General features: G+C 43.7%; 1 protein-coding gene across 6 annotated transcripts; it reads left to right on the forward strand.

Moving 5' to 3' along the window:
• The first annotated feature begins 759 nt into the window (after positions 1-759).
• LOC131898942 (uncharacterized) lies at positions 760-7,422 on the forward strand. Of its 6 annotated transcripts, none has more exons than XR_009376041.1 (5): positions 760-949; positions 3,286-3,363; positions 3,683-4,627; positions 4,867-4,921; positions 6,579-6,671. XR_009376041.1 is itself a non-coding variant. In XM_059250241.1 (4 exons), the coding sequence occupies exons 1-4, from the start codon at positions 3,777-3,779 to the stop codon at positions 6,795-6,797; spliced, it is 633 nt and encodes a 210-aa protein (XP_059106224.1). In that variant the 5' UTR covers positions 3,504-3,776; the 3' UTR covers positions 6,798-7,422. The 6 variants fall into 6 exon arrangements, 1 of the variants encoding a protein (XP_059106224.1); XR_009376042.1 differs by having other exon boundaries at positions 3,683-4,036; XR_009376043.1 differs by lacking the exon at positions 6,579-6,671 and adding an exon at positions 6,291-6,463.
• The last annotated feature ends 6,229 nt before the right edge of the window (positions 7,423-13,651 follow it).

Genomic DNA, 13,651 nt, shown 5'->3' on the forward strand with positions numbered 1-13,651 from the left:
ATGGGAGGGGGAAGGAGGACAGAGAGAAAGTGAGGCCAGAGCAAATGAGAATCTACCTGTGGGGTGTTGGGTGTTCTATAGTTTGTGGGTGGTTTTCATGCAGGCTGGTGGGCAGACCCACTCTGTCTATGGACACCTTTTTCTGTTCCATGGATCTGTGCCCCTGGAGGGAATTTTGTGTAGGACACCTGGAATGTTGTGGGACATCCATAAGGACAGACATGGTGGGTGGGTGCTGCAGGCATCCTGGAGTTAAGAGTGAGAATTGCTTCTTGTCCCTCAGCTTTGATGTTACCTGTCCTCGGTCCACTTGAATCTGTTGAGAGAGCTGAGTCCTGTGTGTGCCTAGGCCCTGCCACAGGTAGGTGGGTGTCCATAGAGGATACAGAGAGTTCCATGCCTGACAGGGTCTTGGGGAAGTTAGAGAACGGAAAAAGTTTCCTGAGTGGTGCCTGGTAGTTGGTGTAGGGTAGGGTCGGGAGGTGGGAGGTTAGGGGTGTGAGGTGGAGGACTGTGCAGGGGAGAGGGATTGTGACAGAGCTGGAAGTAGGTCAGAATGGTTGCCTGGTGCTGCCAAGGAGACGGTTAAGGTGGGGGCCTGAGCCCAGGGTTTGGTAGGCAAGAGGGCAGGTGAGTGCAATATTTCTTCTTTTGATGTGTCCTAGTCTCCACCTCAGGAACCTGGTTGGCCTGCCTGTTGAGGTGAGGTTGTGGAAGTCCCAGGCCCCCAGTGGTCCCTGCTTCTGGTCGTATGGGGCAGCATCCACCTGAATTCACTTCACCATGGAGGCCAAGGTTTTGGAAGGAAGCCCTTCTCTTCTCGTATCTCAATATCAGACCATCGGAGCATGGGACACGGGACTCAGGCCCCCGACCCTGGAGTCTTGACCAGTGCACACAGCTGCCTGCCCTTTTGCCTTGTGTCCATCCGGGAGCGGCCTTCTGCCAGGTGGGACTTCCGTGCTGGACCTAGCGTCTCATGGAGTTGGCTGGTCGTCTCCCTTGGTGTGACACCTTCTCCTGCCCCCAGAAGGAACAGGGTCAGCCTTGGAGGCCCCTCTTGGCTGGAGCCTTGACCTGGAAGCTTGTGTCAGCAGACCCAAGGCCATCCTGGCAGCTGTACTGGTCACCCTGGTGGGTGGAATCATGTAGACAGCGGCTGGATCTCTGAAAGCTACTCTTTGTGTTTGTGTGTGTGTGTGTGTGTGTGTGTGTGTGTGTGTGTGTGTATGTGTGTGTTTGGGGTTCTAGCAGGGCAAGGGCAGGGATGCAGCTGTGAGAAGACCCTGGTTTGGCAGCTAGGGGGCGACGCTCAGCCCTTGGTCCCCAAATCCATGAGTATGTTTCTGAGGCTCCTCCCCTATAGTCCAGATTGGCATGTGGTTTGTGGAGGATTCCCTTAGGGTCTGGTGCGGGCTCTCAAGAGCTTCTATGTCCACATCCACACACTCCCCACTTGGCTCCCTCCATCACACCCTCCACCACCCAGCCCCTCTCCAGGTACCACATGATACTCTCAGGCGGGGCCTTCTGGGCTGGTAAGCGCCCAAAGCCGAGTGTCTCAGGGCAGTGCAGGGCATGGAGGAACCTGTTAAGGTTTGTAACCGCAATCTGCCCCATGCACCCCCACTTGCTGATCAACCTGGGGTCCCTAGCTGCAGCACTATAGCCTCATGTCTGTCCAGTCCCGGCCTGCATGGTTGGCCTCCATCTTGGAGCTTGGGAGGAGATCTCTGGGTTTTTTTAATTTTTAATTTATTTTTGTTTTTTTTTTGCTTAGCGAAGGGCAGAGGGAGAACACCTGTCGTCCTTGACCCTTGGCATTCTTGGTGCACTGCTGCCATCACGCGGATTCAGTTTGCCGATTCCGCCACCAAGTCCCTGTGCTTCCCTGGAAATGGAGGCGGGCTGGCTAGGGAAGGGCTCCCGCCTGGGTCTCCCAGCACCAAAGAGGTTCTCTTGCCCACTCCTTGACCCAGGAGAGCTGGAGGAGCAAGCAGGGTCCAGGTGACCAGCTCTGGTCGGGGGCCACGAGACTTGGCTTGCCAGTGGCAAGAGCACAGCCTCCCAGGTCCTGAGGCCGCCATGTCTGACAGCAGCAGAGGACCTCTCCGCAGGGGATTGTGCAGCCTGGGCTGCATCATGGTCGTTTGGGGGAAACATCCTGTGTGCCTGCCTGCCTGCCCTTACCGTGGTCCACCAGGCTACGCAGGACCGCCCATCGTTTGTCTGAGCCTCCCTAGCAGTATCCACAGCTCACTTTGAGAAACCACACAAACTCTGCCCAGCATCTCTGGGAGGTGCTCAGGGTCTCAGGTCTGGTGCTAGCCACTGTGGCCAAATGTCTGTCATCCATTTAACTTCTCCTGAAAGCCCCTCTCCTTTCTGGCTGCCAGGCCTTCTCTCTGGATTGCCTTTTGTTCCTTTGACAGGGTTTGCCCTTGAGCTGTGCTACAGGTGGAATTCAGGGACTGCAACCTGTCAGAAAAGGTTCCTGCTCCAAAGCAAAACCCCAGAATCCTACAAGTGGTCTGCGAGGTCCCTCCCCCGCCCCCCATCATCATCCTATGCAAGCTGGTTGTGTGTACCCAGTGATCCAGGAGCTCAAGGCAGTGTGGTGGCTCACGGGGAATCCCAGTAGAAGCAGGGTTTGGACTCAGGGCTTTCAGAAACAGGCCACGCAGGACTTAGGTACCATGGTGCCCAGGTTTCACAACCCCTACCTCCCTTGACAAGCGTCCTCTGGACACAATGCAGACCGCATACTCCTTCCTGCCTTCTCCTGCCTAGCTCTCTTTGCCTTAAACCCGGGGAGAACTCCCAGGATCAAAGGTCAGAAAGCACCTTGTCCTGCACTCCCCTGTCCAGACATCATCTCAGCAGGAAGAATACTTAGAGAAGGCTCTGAAATTAACAGAGGGCACTCTCTGGAGTCCTAGAACTGCTCTGTGTGTGTGTGTGTGTGTGTGTGTGTGTGTGTGTGTGTGTATTGGGTGTTTGTGAGTGCCTGGGTTTATTGTGGTGTAGTCCTGTTTGGGTCCATAAGAGGTGGCTGAGAGGCACAGTATATAAGAGTTATTGTGGTCAGGTCCAGGTTGATGGGGAAGGACAGGTAGGCATGTAGGGGAAGCCTTTTAGGCCTCCATCCTTCAGCTCCAGCTCAGGTGAGCACAATGTTTGGAGTGGTGCATTTTGTTTGTGGGTTGGAGCTCAGGGGCGTACTGGGGTGTGTGTGTGCTGCAGGTATCCTGGTGTTAAGAGTGAGAATTGCTTCTTGTCCCTCAGCTTCTATGTTGCCTGTCCTTGGTTCACTTGAATCTCTTGAGAGAGCTGAGTCCTGTGTGTGCCTAGGCCCTGCCACAGGTAGGTGGTTGTCCACAGAGGATACAGAGAGTTCCATGCCTGATAGGGTCTTGAGGAAGTTAGAGAACAGAAAGAGAAGTTTCCCGAGTAGTGCCTGGTAGTTGGTGTAGGGTAGGTTCAGTAGGTGGGAGGTTAGGGGTGGGAGGTGGAGGTCTGTGCAGAGCAGAGGGATTGTGACAGAGCTGGAGGTAGGTCAGAATGGTTGCCTGGTGCTGCCTAGGAGACGGTTAAGGTGGGGGCCTGGGCCCAAGGTTTGGTAGGCAAGAGGGCAGGTGGGTGCAATGTTTCTTCTTTTGATGTGTCCTTGTCTCCACCTCAGGGACCTGGACGATCTGCCTTTTGAGACAAGGTTGTTGATGTCCTGTGCCCCCGGTGGACCCTGCTTCTTGTGATGTGGGGCAGCATCCACCTGAATGCTCTTCACCACGGAGCCCAAGATTTTGGAAGGAAGCCCTTCTCCTCTCCTATCTCAATATGAGACCATCGGTCCATGGGCAGTAGTCTTTCCTGGTGTCACAACTTCCCGTGTGCTCTTGGTTCTGGGACACCACCACCCCACTGCTCTAGCAGGTCCGGGGTCAGCCTTGGAGGCCCCTTCTTTGCTCGCCGCCTTGACCTGGAAGCTTGGGTCAGCAGACCTAAGGCCATCCTGGCAGCTGTACTGCTCACCCTGGTAGGTGGAGTCTTGTAGACTGCTGCTGGATCTCTGAAACGTGCTATTTGTGCGTGTGTGTGTGTGTGTGTGTGTGTGTGTGTGTGTGTGTGTGTCTGTGTCTGTATGTGTGTGTGTATCTGTGTTTGTGTGCACATGTGTGAAGGACCTCATGTAGAGGTTCAAGGACAACTTTCAAGAGTCAGTTCTGTCCTTCCACCCTGGGACTTTGCGCTTACACTATGGTTGTTGGGCTAGCACAGCAAACTCCTTTACTTGCTAAGCTTTTTGTTGCCTTGTGTTTCTTCATTTTTGTCAGTGTTATGGTTTGTGGGGATCAAGGGTTTTCAAGAGGGGACATACAGGTCAGGGATCATTTCTGAATTTAGTAATATTTTAAAAGTCCATCCCAAAGGTAAATAACTTAGCATCCTTGGTGTAGTAGACGAATGGAACTAAAGACTCCAATTTTCAGTCAAGGATCAAGTCTCCTTTAGATTAATTTTTATGCAGTGTTATTCTAAGTAAAGTTTCCCCTGGGAGCAAGTTAGAATTCTCTACTGCAGACCTACCCAGCAGTTTACATTTGAACATCATTCTTCAGGGATTCATGTACATACTCAGTATTAAAGTACTGATATCTAATTGTTATAGAATGATAGTTGCTGAGGTCATTTAATGGAGAGGAGGGGTACCATAATTGTGACTTTCATTGTGGCTGATCATCTCTTAAAGGATAAAAACTGCTAAACCTGACTTGTAAACCCAAATACCATTGTTTAGAATAATTGTTACCGATGATAGAAGGCACCATAAGTTAGTATAAACTCTTTTCGTTTTTGTTTATACAGAAAATATTTATACAAAGATCAAGATCGTTATCCATTAAAAGTTCACATTTTAAGTGTAAGTTGATCATTAGATCCTTTCCTAGGATCCATGTAAGGGTGACGGGAAGTTTGGGGAAGAGTTTCTGTGTAAAAACCACAAGGCGGTGCTTAGGGCTGGTGGTGGGACTTGAGGGTCTATGAGGTTAGGGGGCTCTGAGAACTGCAGAGAGCAGAAAGAGAATGAATATGAGGTCCAAGGGAGCTGATGGTTGGGATGCTTGGCCCATTGCAACTGGGCAACTTTCTCCATAAACTGGCCAAGAACGATGGTCCTCCTAAACCTTACCTAAGCTGGTTTATAAGGAAAAGACTTCATACTGAGAGGTAAAGAGGAGCCAGGGAGTCTAGGGATGACTTTGTCCTGACACTAAAAGATACAGGTGGGAGAATAATAGACTTCTGCCTCCATCCACAGAGCAGTAATAAACAATGCCTGCCAATGCTGGGAGTTAGGCTGTTAGAACAGAGAGCTCTATAATGCTTCCTAAGGGGACTAACTATTCTGAAGCAAGAATGAGAAGACTCAAATGCAAGGAGCTATTAAAATGTAGATCTTGCTGGCAAGCAATCAAGAGAAGATTAGCCACAATAGTGCTGGTAGCAAGTGAAAACAATGGATAGTTCCTCTTTACAAACAAGAGCATCAAGCAGCTGAGAAAACCCCTCTTGATGTTAGGAGAAAACCTCAAAGACCGTCCCTGCCTTAGAAAGCATCTGATTGAATTTCACTCTGGGGCTCCTGGTTTCAGAGTCAGCACTCAGACCATGACAGAAAAGACTAGATAGAACGGTATGGTGGGAGAAGATGTGACAGACGTGTTCTGGTCTTAACGTATCAGAAAGCAGAAAGGGGACCAGAATCTGGGTAGGCTCTGTCCTTCAAAACCCACCTCTAGTGATCTATATTCACCAGCTAGGAGACCCTGTCTTCCAAATATTCCACAGCCTCCCAAACAGCAGTACTATATGGGAACCAAGTTCTTAAACATATGAACCTGTCGGAAGCAACTTACATCCAAGTCGCAGCATTCACATTTATTCATATCAGTGTGGATGCATACATATTTATTCTATACTTTGTGTTATCATTCAATATGTCTATATTCATTTTATTGTGTATATTGCTGCAATTTCATAGAGACTTGTTTTTCTTCCTTTGGCATACCTCCATCCTTGTAGGTGTGTGTGTTGGGGGGTCAATATTTTGGAGAATAGTATGTCAATGTTTGGCATGGTAAGGTGTTGTCACACCATTTCTAAAGTGGCATTCTTATTTTGCATTTCTATTAGAAATGGTTGTGTGTCCCTGTTGCTATGTGTCTTATCAAGCAACTGACACAATATTTTAAAAAAGATGACCATTTCTTTTAATTTTTGTGTCCTAGTACTGGAATTCAAGACCAGACGCTTGTATATGCCAGATATACTGTCTGATTTTTGGTTTTGTTTGTCAAGTTGGGAAGAAGGAACATTTGTTTAAGAACTGCCTTTATTAGCTAGCCTTTGGGCATGTGTGTGGGACATCTTCTTGACTGCTGATTGATAGAGGAAAGGTCTAGCCCACTGTGTGTGGTCCCTTGTTAGGGAGGTGGACATAGGCTATATAAGAAAGGTAGCATAGTAAGGCAGAGCAGAAGCCAGCAAGCAACATTCATTCATATTCTCTGCTTCAGATTCGGCCTCCAGATTTCTGTCCTCAAATTCCTGCCTTGATTTCCTTCCACAGTAGACTGTCACCTGTAAGCCAAATAAACCCTTTCCCAGAATTGTTTTGGTCTGTGCTTTCTCACAGCAGTAGAGAAACAAGCTACCACACCAGGGAACCATTTTGCCACTGTTCTCCAGGCTCTGCATTGGCATTTTGTTTTCTTGTTATACATTTTATTCTTTAAGACAATATTTAAATTCATATTTTGATCATGATTTCCCCATCCCACAAGTCCTTCCAAATCCTCTACCCTTCCCTACCCATCCAACTTTAAATTCTTTCTCAAAACAAACAAATAAACAAATAAATAAACAAAAACCAATTCTTAGAAAGTATGTAGTTATACTTGGTTTCAATTTTATGGCTTTATTTTGAGAAGATACTAATTTTAGATTGCCACTTTTTCTAACATACTGTATTTCATCATCATTATTTCCACAAGTATCTTATTTTTAAACTTTTGTTTCAGTAGAGCTAAAGCTTATCAGAAATTTGCTCTTATTTATAAATCCCTTTAATTTGTTAAATGAGTCCTCTTTACGTACTTTAAGAAGGAATTGCGTTTTAATGAGAGACAGAAAGTGAGTGGATTAGGATGGGATGAAGGTTGGGAGAAAAATGGGAGAAGAAGAGGGTGGGGAAATCTTAATCAGGATATATTATATGAAAAAATGGTTTCAATAAAATAAAGGATGAAAAAAAGGAAAAAAAAAGACAACACACACAGATGGGCTGAAACACTGAAGAGGTGATGTTCCTAAAATGAATCCTAATCACTTTATCGTCTGTCTCCAGTACTGTAGATTCTTAAAAATGGATTGTAGTTGTAAGTTGGCCTTTCCCAGTGGATCCTTTAACATTTAACTACTTCAGAGAAGGAAACAGAGGTACTTGTCTGAAACTGAAGGTCCCTTAGGAAGCCTGAGTTCAAAGTGATTGCTACTGTGATGGCGCTGACATGTGGAACTGCAGATAGGGAAACTTCCCTCGCTCCTCCCTTCCTGCTCTTGCCCCCTCACCTGGCCTTTCTGTCCTCATGATGTATCCCAGAATGTGACAGAGCAGCAAGGCAGCGCTACAGCAGCCTGGATTGGCAGGTCAAGTCTCCTATCCTCCAAGTCTATGTGTCAAATAATCTTCTGCTCAAGTAGGTTTCTGTGTCTGTTTGTTCTTTTGGGGATGCTTTCCCCTTTGTTTGTTGGTCCTATTCTGATGTATTGTTTTATTTTAGTTTTTTTTATATTTCATTTTATTATTATCCCCTAGATGTCTGTTTTCTAATGAGAGACAAAAAGTGGGTGGATTGAATGAGAAAGAGGTGGGAAGAAACTGGGAGGATTATGTAGACGAATTTCTAAGGGGTCTTATTAAAAAAGAACAGGGAGCCAAATATAGGGGTGAAAGCCTCAGAGATCAGAGAAATAGTGAGAGCCACCAACCACCTTACCTCACCAGCTCTGTAGCTTCCAAAATGCCATGACTTCCTGTCTACCCAGGCTTTTATTGCCCTGCTCTTCTGCCCTCTCATTGACTCTTAGCCCAGCTAGCTCACTTGCTTGTTACTGCCTACGTGTACAGACCTCCAGGGTCTCTATGGTTGGTACTGGAATTAAAGATGTGAGCCACCACGCTTGTATCTGTTCCCTAGCGTGACCTTGAACACACAGAGATCCTGCCTGCCAAGTGATCGGATTAAGGGCGTGTGCTACCACTGCCTGACTTTTGTGTTTACTTAAAACGGCTTGCTATTTCCTGTGATCTCCAGGCAAACTTTATTAATATGCAAATTAAATATCACCACATTTCAGCACAAATAAAATATCACGACAGGATTAGAGGGAGGAGAAACATTAATCAGGATATATTATGTGAGAAAAAGATCCAATTTCAATAAATGGGAAATATATACATATATTTATGGGGAAAAAGAAGGATATTCTTTGGATTCATGTATATCTAAAAATATTTGGCTTTCTATTTAAGCAACACTTGCAACATATTGTGTTTTAAAGATTGCCTTGTTCATTCATGATTAGTGCTTCTAGATGAAGATTTGAGGTTAATATGATCTCCTTCTACATGTATGATTTTGGTCGGTTTCAATATATATCTTTTTGTGCCTTGTAAATCAATAAATTTATTGTTCAATATCATTTTTCATAGCATGTCATGTATTTTTTGATCAAGTGTTTTAAAACATCAAATAAATCATATATCCTTTGATCCAATTTGATATTCGGTTCAAATAATCAAACATGTTGAAACTAAGGAAACTGTCTAACACAGATTTGAGTAATTTTTGTTCCATTTTGCCCTGTCCCTTTTTCTGGAAAATCAATATGTATTGGATCTCCTATTTCTATCTTACAACATTAAGTTCCTATGTCTTTTATATTTTTCTTTCATTTTTATATTGCTTTTCTCCAACCAATCTCCCCTTTCTCCTTCTCTCTTTCTATAATCCAATCTACCTCTCATGATCTTAGTTATGTCTTTTCTCCTTTATGCTATCTTCGTTAATATCTGTTTCTGTTTGTCTGTCTCCTTTTCATTTTTTCCTGAGCTCTCTGATATCATTTCAAAATTTTCTATTGTTTTAACATTTCTTGAGCAATTTAATTTTGTTCTGAGTGTGTGTGTGTGTGTCTGTGTGTGTGTGTATGTGTGTGTGTGCAATTTATGTCAATGCATTTTCCCCATGAACTTTTAAAAATTATTAGCACTGTGTTCACTCATTATTTGACTTTATTGCAGTGCAATTCGTTTCTTTGAGTAGGTCCTCTCCATCATGCTATTTATTTCCCCCTTTCTTGCCTTTGCTTCCACTTGTAGCATATGTGCATATGCATTGGTTCCGTTTAAATTCTTTAGAGTAGCTCTTCCTAGACCAGTTATCTGTGTGAATACACAGGGTACAGAGGCCAGGATAGAGCTCTAAGCCAGCAGAATTCTCTGGACTCAGAGTGAAGACCTATAGAGTACCAGCCTTTTGTGTCAGGGTGTGTGCTTAACTGCCTTCTAGTACATAGCATCTTTCTCCTCTTCCTTGTCTATTTCTTGTCTCTCTATATTGAAGAGACTGGAAAGTTGGAAGAGCTGCTGCAAGCCGCAAAAATACATGAAGAAGGATTTCAGCTGATTATGACAAGCTAATACCTGGAAGAAGCCAAGGGCCTTCCAGAGGTCAAGCTGAGGCTCAAGGAGTCTTGGTGATACTGGCTTTTGATTGTAAGCCATTTCCTGCTATGAATTTCTCGTGTGCTATTGTAGCTTTTCCATCATTCTTTGGGCACAATTTCCCCTCTATTAAAGGGATATTTAGATAACCTTCTGGGCAGTAACAGCCAGGATTCCTAATTTCAGGCCTTTCTGTAATTATTATCATAAGCAGCATCTGGCCAGGACCATCCCCAGATGGATGAAAATATCTTATCCGAGATACCTCTGTACTCTTTAAGAACAGAATTAAGCATCTAGACTATCTGTTTGAGAAGGCCTGGCAGATGTGCTAATTAAGTTTTTCCTTCTCCTTTCCAAAATCTTACCTCTAGTTTTAGATCCACCCTTAAGAATTAACTCAGAACTAAAGGGTTCCAACTTACAGGTACATCTAGCTGTGATGAAAGTTGCCTAGTCAAGTTGCCTAGCGACCAAGCATACTTGCCAGAAACTGTGGGAGCAGAGATATCTTGGAGAGATAAGGGTCAAAGGGATAAAAGGGCAGTTTTATTTTCAGAAAAGGACTAGATTTAAAACAGAAAAGAGAATGGAAGAACTAGATGGGTAAGAACTGGAGAGGAACAAATTGAGATGGGAAAGAACTGGATTGAAGAGCTAGAAGAGAGTAATAGAGGAACGAGATGGAAGATGAGGAAGAGCCAGTGGGGAAGAACAAGATGAGGAGGAACAAGATGAGAAAGAAGGAGATGGGAGAGGAGCTGAAATGGGGAAGAACTAGATGGATGAGGACCTAGATGGGGCGGAACTAAGATGAGAGAATTAAGAGAGAGCTTAGAGGTCAGCAGGTAAATGTAGAGAGAAATCAGGCAAGAAAGGAGCTAGGCATGAGAGCAGAACTGAAGCTGTGTAGACAGAATTTTATCCCAGAGGAATAAGGTAGACAGACAAAAGAGCTCGATGTACTTAGATTCTTTGCCCCAAAATAATTCTCGCCATTCATAGCTTCTCTTATGGGCCCCTGGGAAGACGATTATTAAGGCTGGTCCTTAGTAATATTCAAGAAAAAGCATTTCCAATGTAGTTGACATTTTGTTAATAAGACAGGAGACATACAAAGTAAACAGAAAGCAGAAGTATTTAATTTTTCTTAGTATTGACTGAAATGTTTAGCTTTTAGAGAGGCAACATTCAAATTCTCACATGACTATTCTACTTCAGTGAATCAGCCATTGAAACAACTCTCTCCCTCTCTCCCTCTCTCTCACTCACTCTTTTTGGGAATACTGTCATCTGCTTTAAGCTTTCCTTCTCTTTAGAAATTCTCTCTTCACTATTTCATAATCTCAGCTACTCTCTGATATTTATTAAACTTAGGAAGTCTTCACTGGATGTGTTGTATACTCTAGACTTGTTATGGACAAGGTGTAGATAGCAATCTATTTGTCCTTTTGTCTATGCTTGTTCTCTGGAGCCAGAGATATCTATATATCTTCTCTTGTTGCAGGATATTTGATCACACTGTGACACTCTTAGACTATGTTAATAGTGTTAACGTTGAATGAGGGGGTGGAACCAGTGGCTAACTGACTGGAATTAGCCATAGAGAAGCCAGGAGTACAGATAGGGAAGTTGGACAGGAAGGAGGAGGGAGGGACTTGGAACTCAAGAGCTCTCTTTGACCTGGGACATGTGGATAGAAGGTGTACTGGGTGGGTCTCTGGTAAGAAAGAGAAGGTCAGCTGGTCACTCCTCCTGTGCTTCTTTGATCCATAAGGTTTTGACCCAATATCTGATCCTCGAGTTTTCATTGGTAATGGACCCATTTAGCAAAACACAACATTCTCTTATCATTTCAAGATTTTTTGTGCTTATGGTAATACACTTTTTATAATCATTTATTCATTCAACAAAATATCATAAGTACTCACTATGTGTTCTACTATCTTTAAAATGTTGAGGTTATTTAAATCATCTTAATTTTCCAGAAAGTATATACTTTTCCCTATTTGCCTGGTCTTTACTCATATGTTTAAACATTTTGTTTTCATTAAGCTATATTTAACTACAGTTTATGTTTCATATCTAATAATTCTAATGTATAATGATCCACTAGCCTAAATTTTCTATTGTCTTTTTCAGTCTTGTTTCCTAAATTATGTAAGAATTTTTGTATATATAACATTATCATTTCTCAGAAAAAAATTCAATGGAATGTTTGAGAGCTGAGAGAAAGGACATTCCTCTAAATGATTTGAGTTTTCTTCTGTGAGTCTGGAATCTATATGAATTAAATTCTTGGTTTGAGGTTTTGTGGCACAATTAAGTTAGTGTGAATTAGACTTACTCATATGTACCTCTTTGTGGTTATGAATTCTGAGGCTTTATTTTTGTACTCACTAACAAGGTTGATACTAGCAAATTTACCTGTAGTTCTCCAGGCTTCTCTCTTGGGGTTGGATTGTCCATGAGGGTTTACTTCTTAGTTTGCCTTATGCTGGAGTAAATTTTCCTGTCCTAGTCTCATGGGGGATCTTCTGTTGGGCTTTGAAGCCCTTGATTTCCCCATGATTCTGAGAGTTAACTCAATCTCACCCAATTCTCTTGGAAGCAAGTCAGTTGAAGTTCTCAGAGATTTTACCATCATTCATTGCTTAGCCTAAATATTCTTTTGTTTTGTCAGTAAGCAGGTATCTGTGGAGACTTAAGGTTATTTTTTAGTATTTTTATGTTTTGCATTTGAAGGTTTATCCAGGTCATCTAATTCTCCATCAAGACCATTGTTCTTTTTTAATCCATCAGGACACTGTTGGTTTCAGACTGCATCACCATAAGATTCACCTTGTTTGAAGTCTCACTCTGAAATATCCACCCTTAATATTTTCATCAAGAAAGATCTCATTAAAGGGAGATTGATTTAACTCATCCTGTTCTCTGACAAGAGTAATTCAATAGACAAAAGTACATTAATAAGTTTTGATTTATTGGCTAAATATCAAATTACCTGACATTGTTATTCAGCAAACAGGAGTATCATAAACTCATATTAGCAAAGTTTTTATAGACTCAAAAGAAGACAAATATCAGATTTCAGAAGCTTTCTGGTTGTAGCGACGCCCGCGTTACTACCCATTCACCATGTCCCAGCGAGAGGCTGAGGATTAAAAAGAGAGATAAGACAGAGGGTCATTCCTCTCAGTAGAATGCCCCCTATTGAAGGAGGGAGGAAGCCTTAAATACAGTGGAAGAACCTGGGAGGGCAAAAGTAGGCTACAGGTGTTTTACATTCTAGCATTCCACCAATATGCAGGAATGAAACCGGCAGGGAATTAGCATAGGGAGGACATCTGATCAAGGTCAGCAAGCAAGGTAACAGCTCCCCAAAAACGGGGGCCAGGGCCCAACATCTGGTTACTGTGTTCCAAATAAATTTCTGTCTTTTCTAGGTAAAACAAAACAAAACAAACTAAAAGCCCCCTATAAAAAACCCAAACCCAAAACAAAACAAAAAATAAGGTCAATGTTGGAAAAATCAGTCTGAATTCTAATCAATGAAAGTATCTGAACTCAACTCTGAACTCTGGATTCCTATTCCATTGTTTATACTACTTTGCATCTGAGGCAGTCTGTGGGAATTGCTTCATCCACCATGTGGGTCCCAGGGATTGAACTCAGGTCATGAGGCTTGGCAGCAGGTGGGGGATTTGTAGCTTAAGTTTTTCTGCCTGGCCCACAGTCAGGGCAAATCTCTCTCACCTGCCAGTCCCACAGCCACTCAGACCCGACCAAGTAAACACAGAGACTTATATTGGTTACAAACTGTATGGCCGTGGCAGGCTTCTTGCTAACTGTTCTTAAGCT

The sequence above is a fragment of the Peromyscus eremicus genome, chromosome X (genome assembly GCF_949786415.1).
Source record: "Peromyscus eremicus chromosome X, PerEre_H2_v1, whole genome shotgun sequence".
Lineage (NCBI taxonomy): Eukaryota > Metazoa > Chordata > Mammalia > Rodentia > Cricetidae > Peromyscus > Peromyscus eremicus.

Bases quoted from the DNA above. Each gene is read 5' to 3' on its own strand.
- LOC131898942 (XM_059250241.1), top strand. From the start codon at position 3,777: ATGCTCTTCACCACGGAGCCCAAGATTTTGGAAGGAAGCCCTTCTCCT. The intron at 4,628-4,866 runs GTACATACTCAG...TTGTTTATACAG, and splicing joins ATCATTCTTCAGGGATTCAT to AAAATATTTATACAAAGATC. The intron at 4,922-6,578 runs GTAAGTTGATCA...TCTCTGCTTCAG, and splicing joins TAAAAGTTCACATTTTAAGT to ATTCGGCCTCCAGATTTCTG.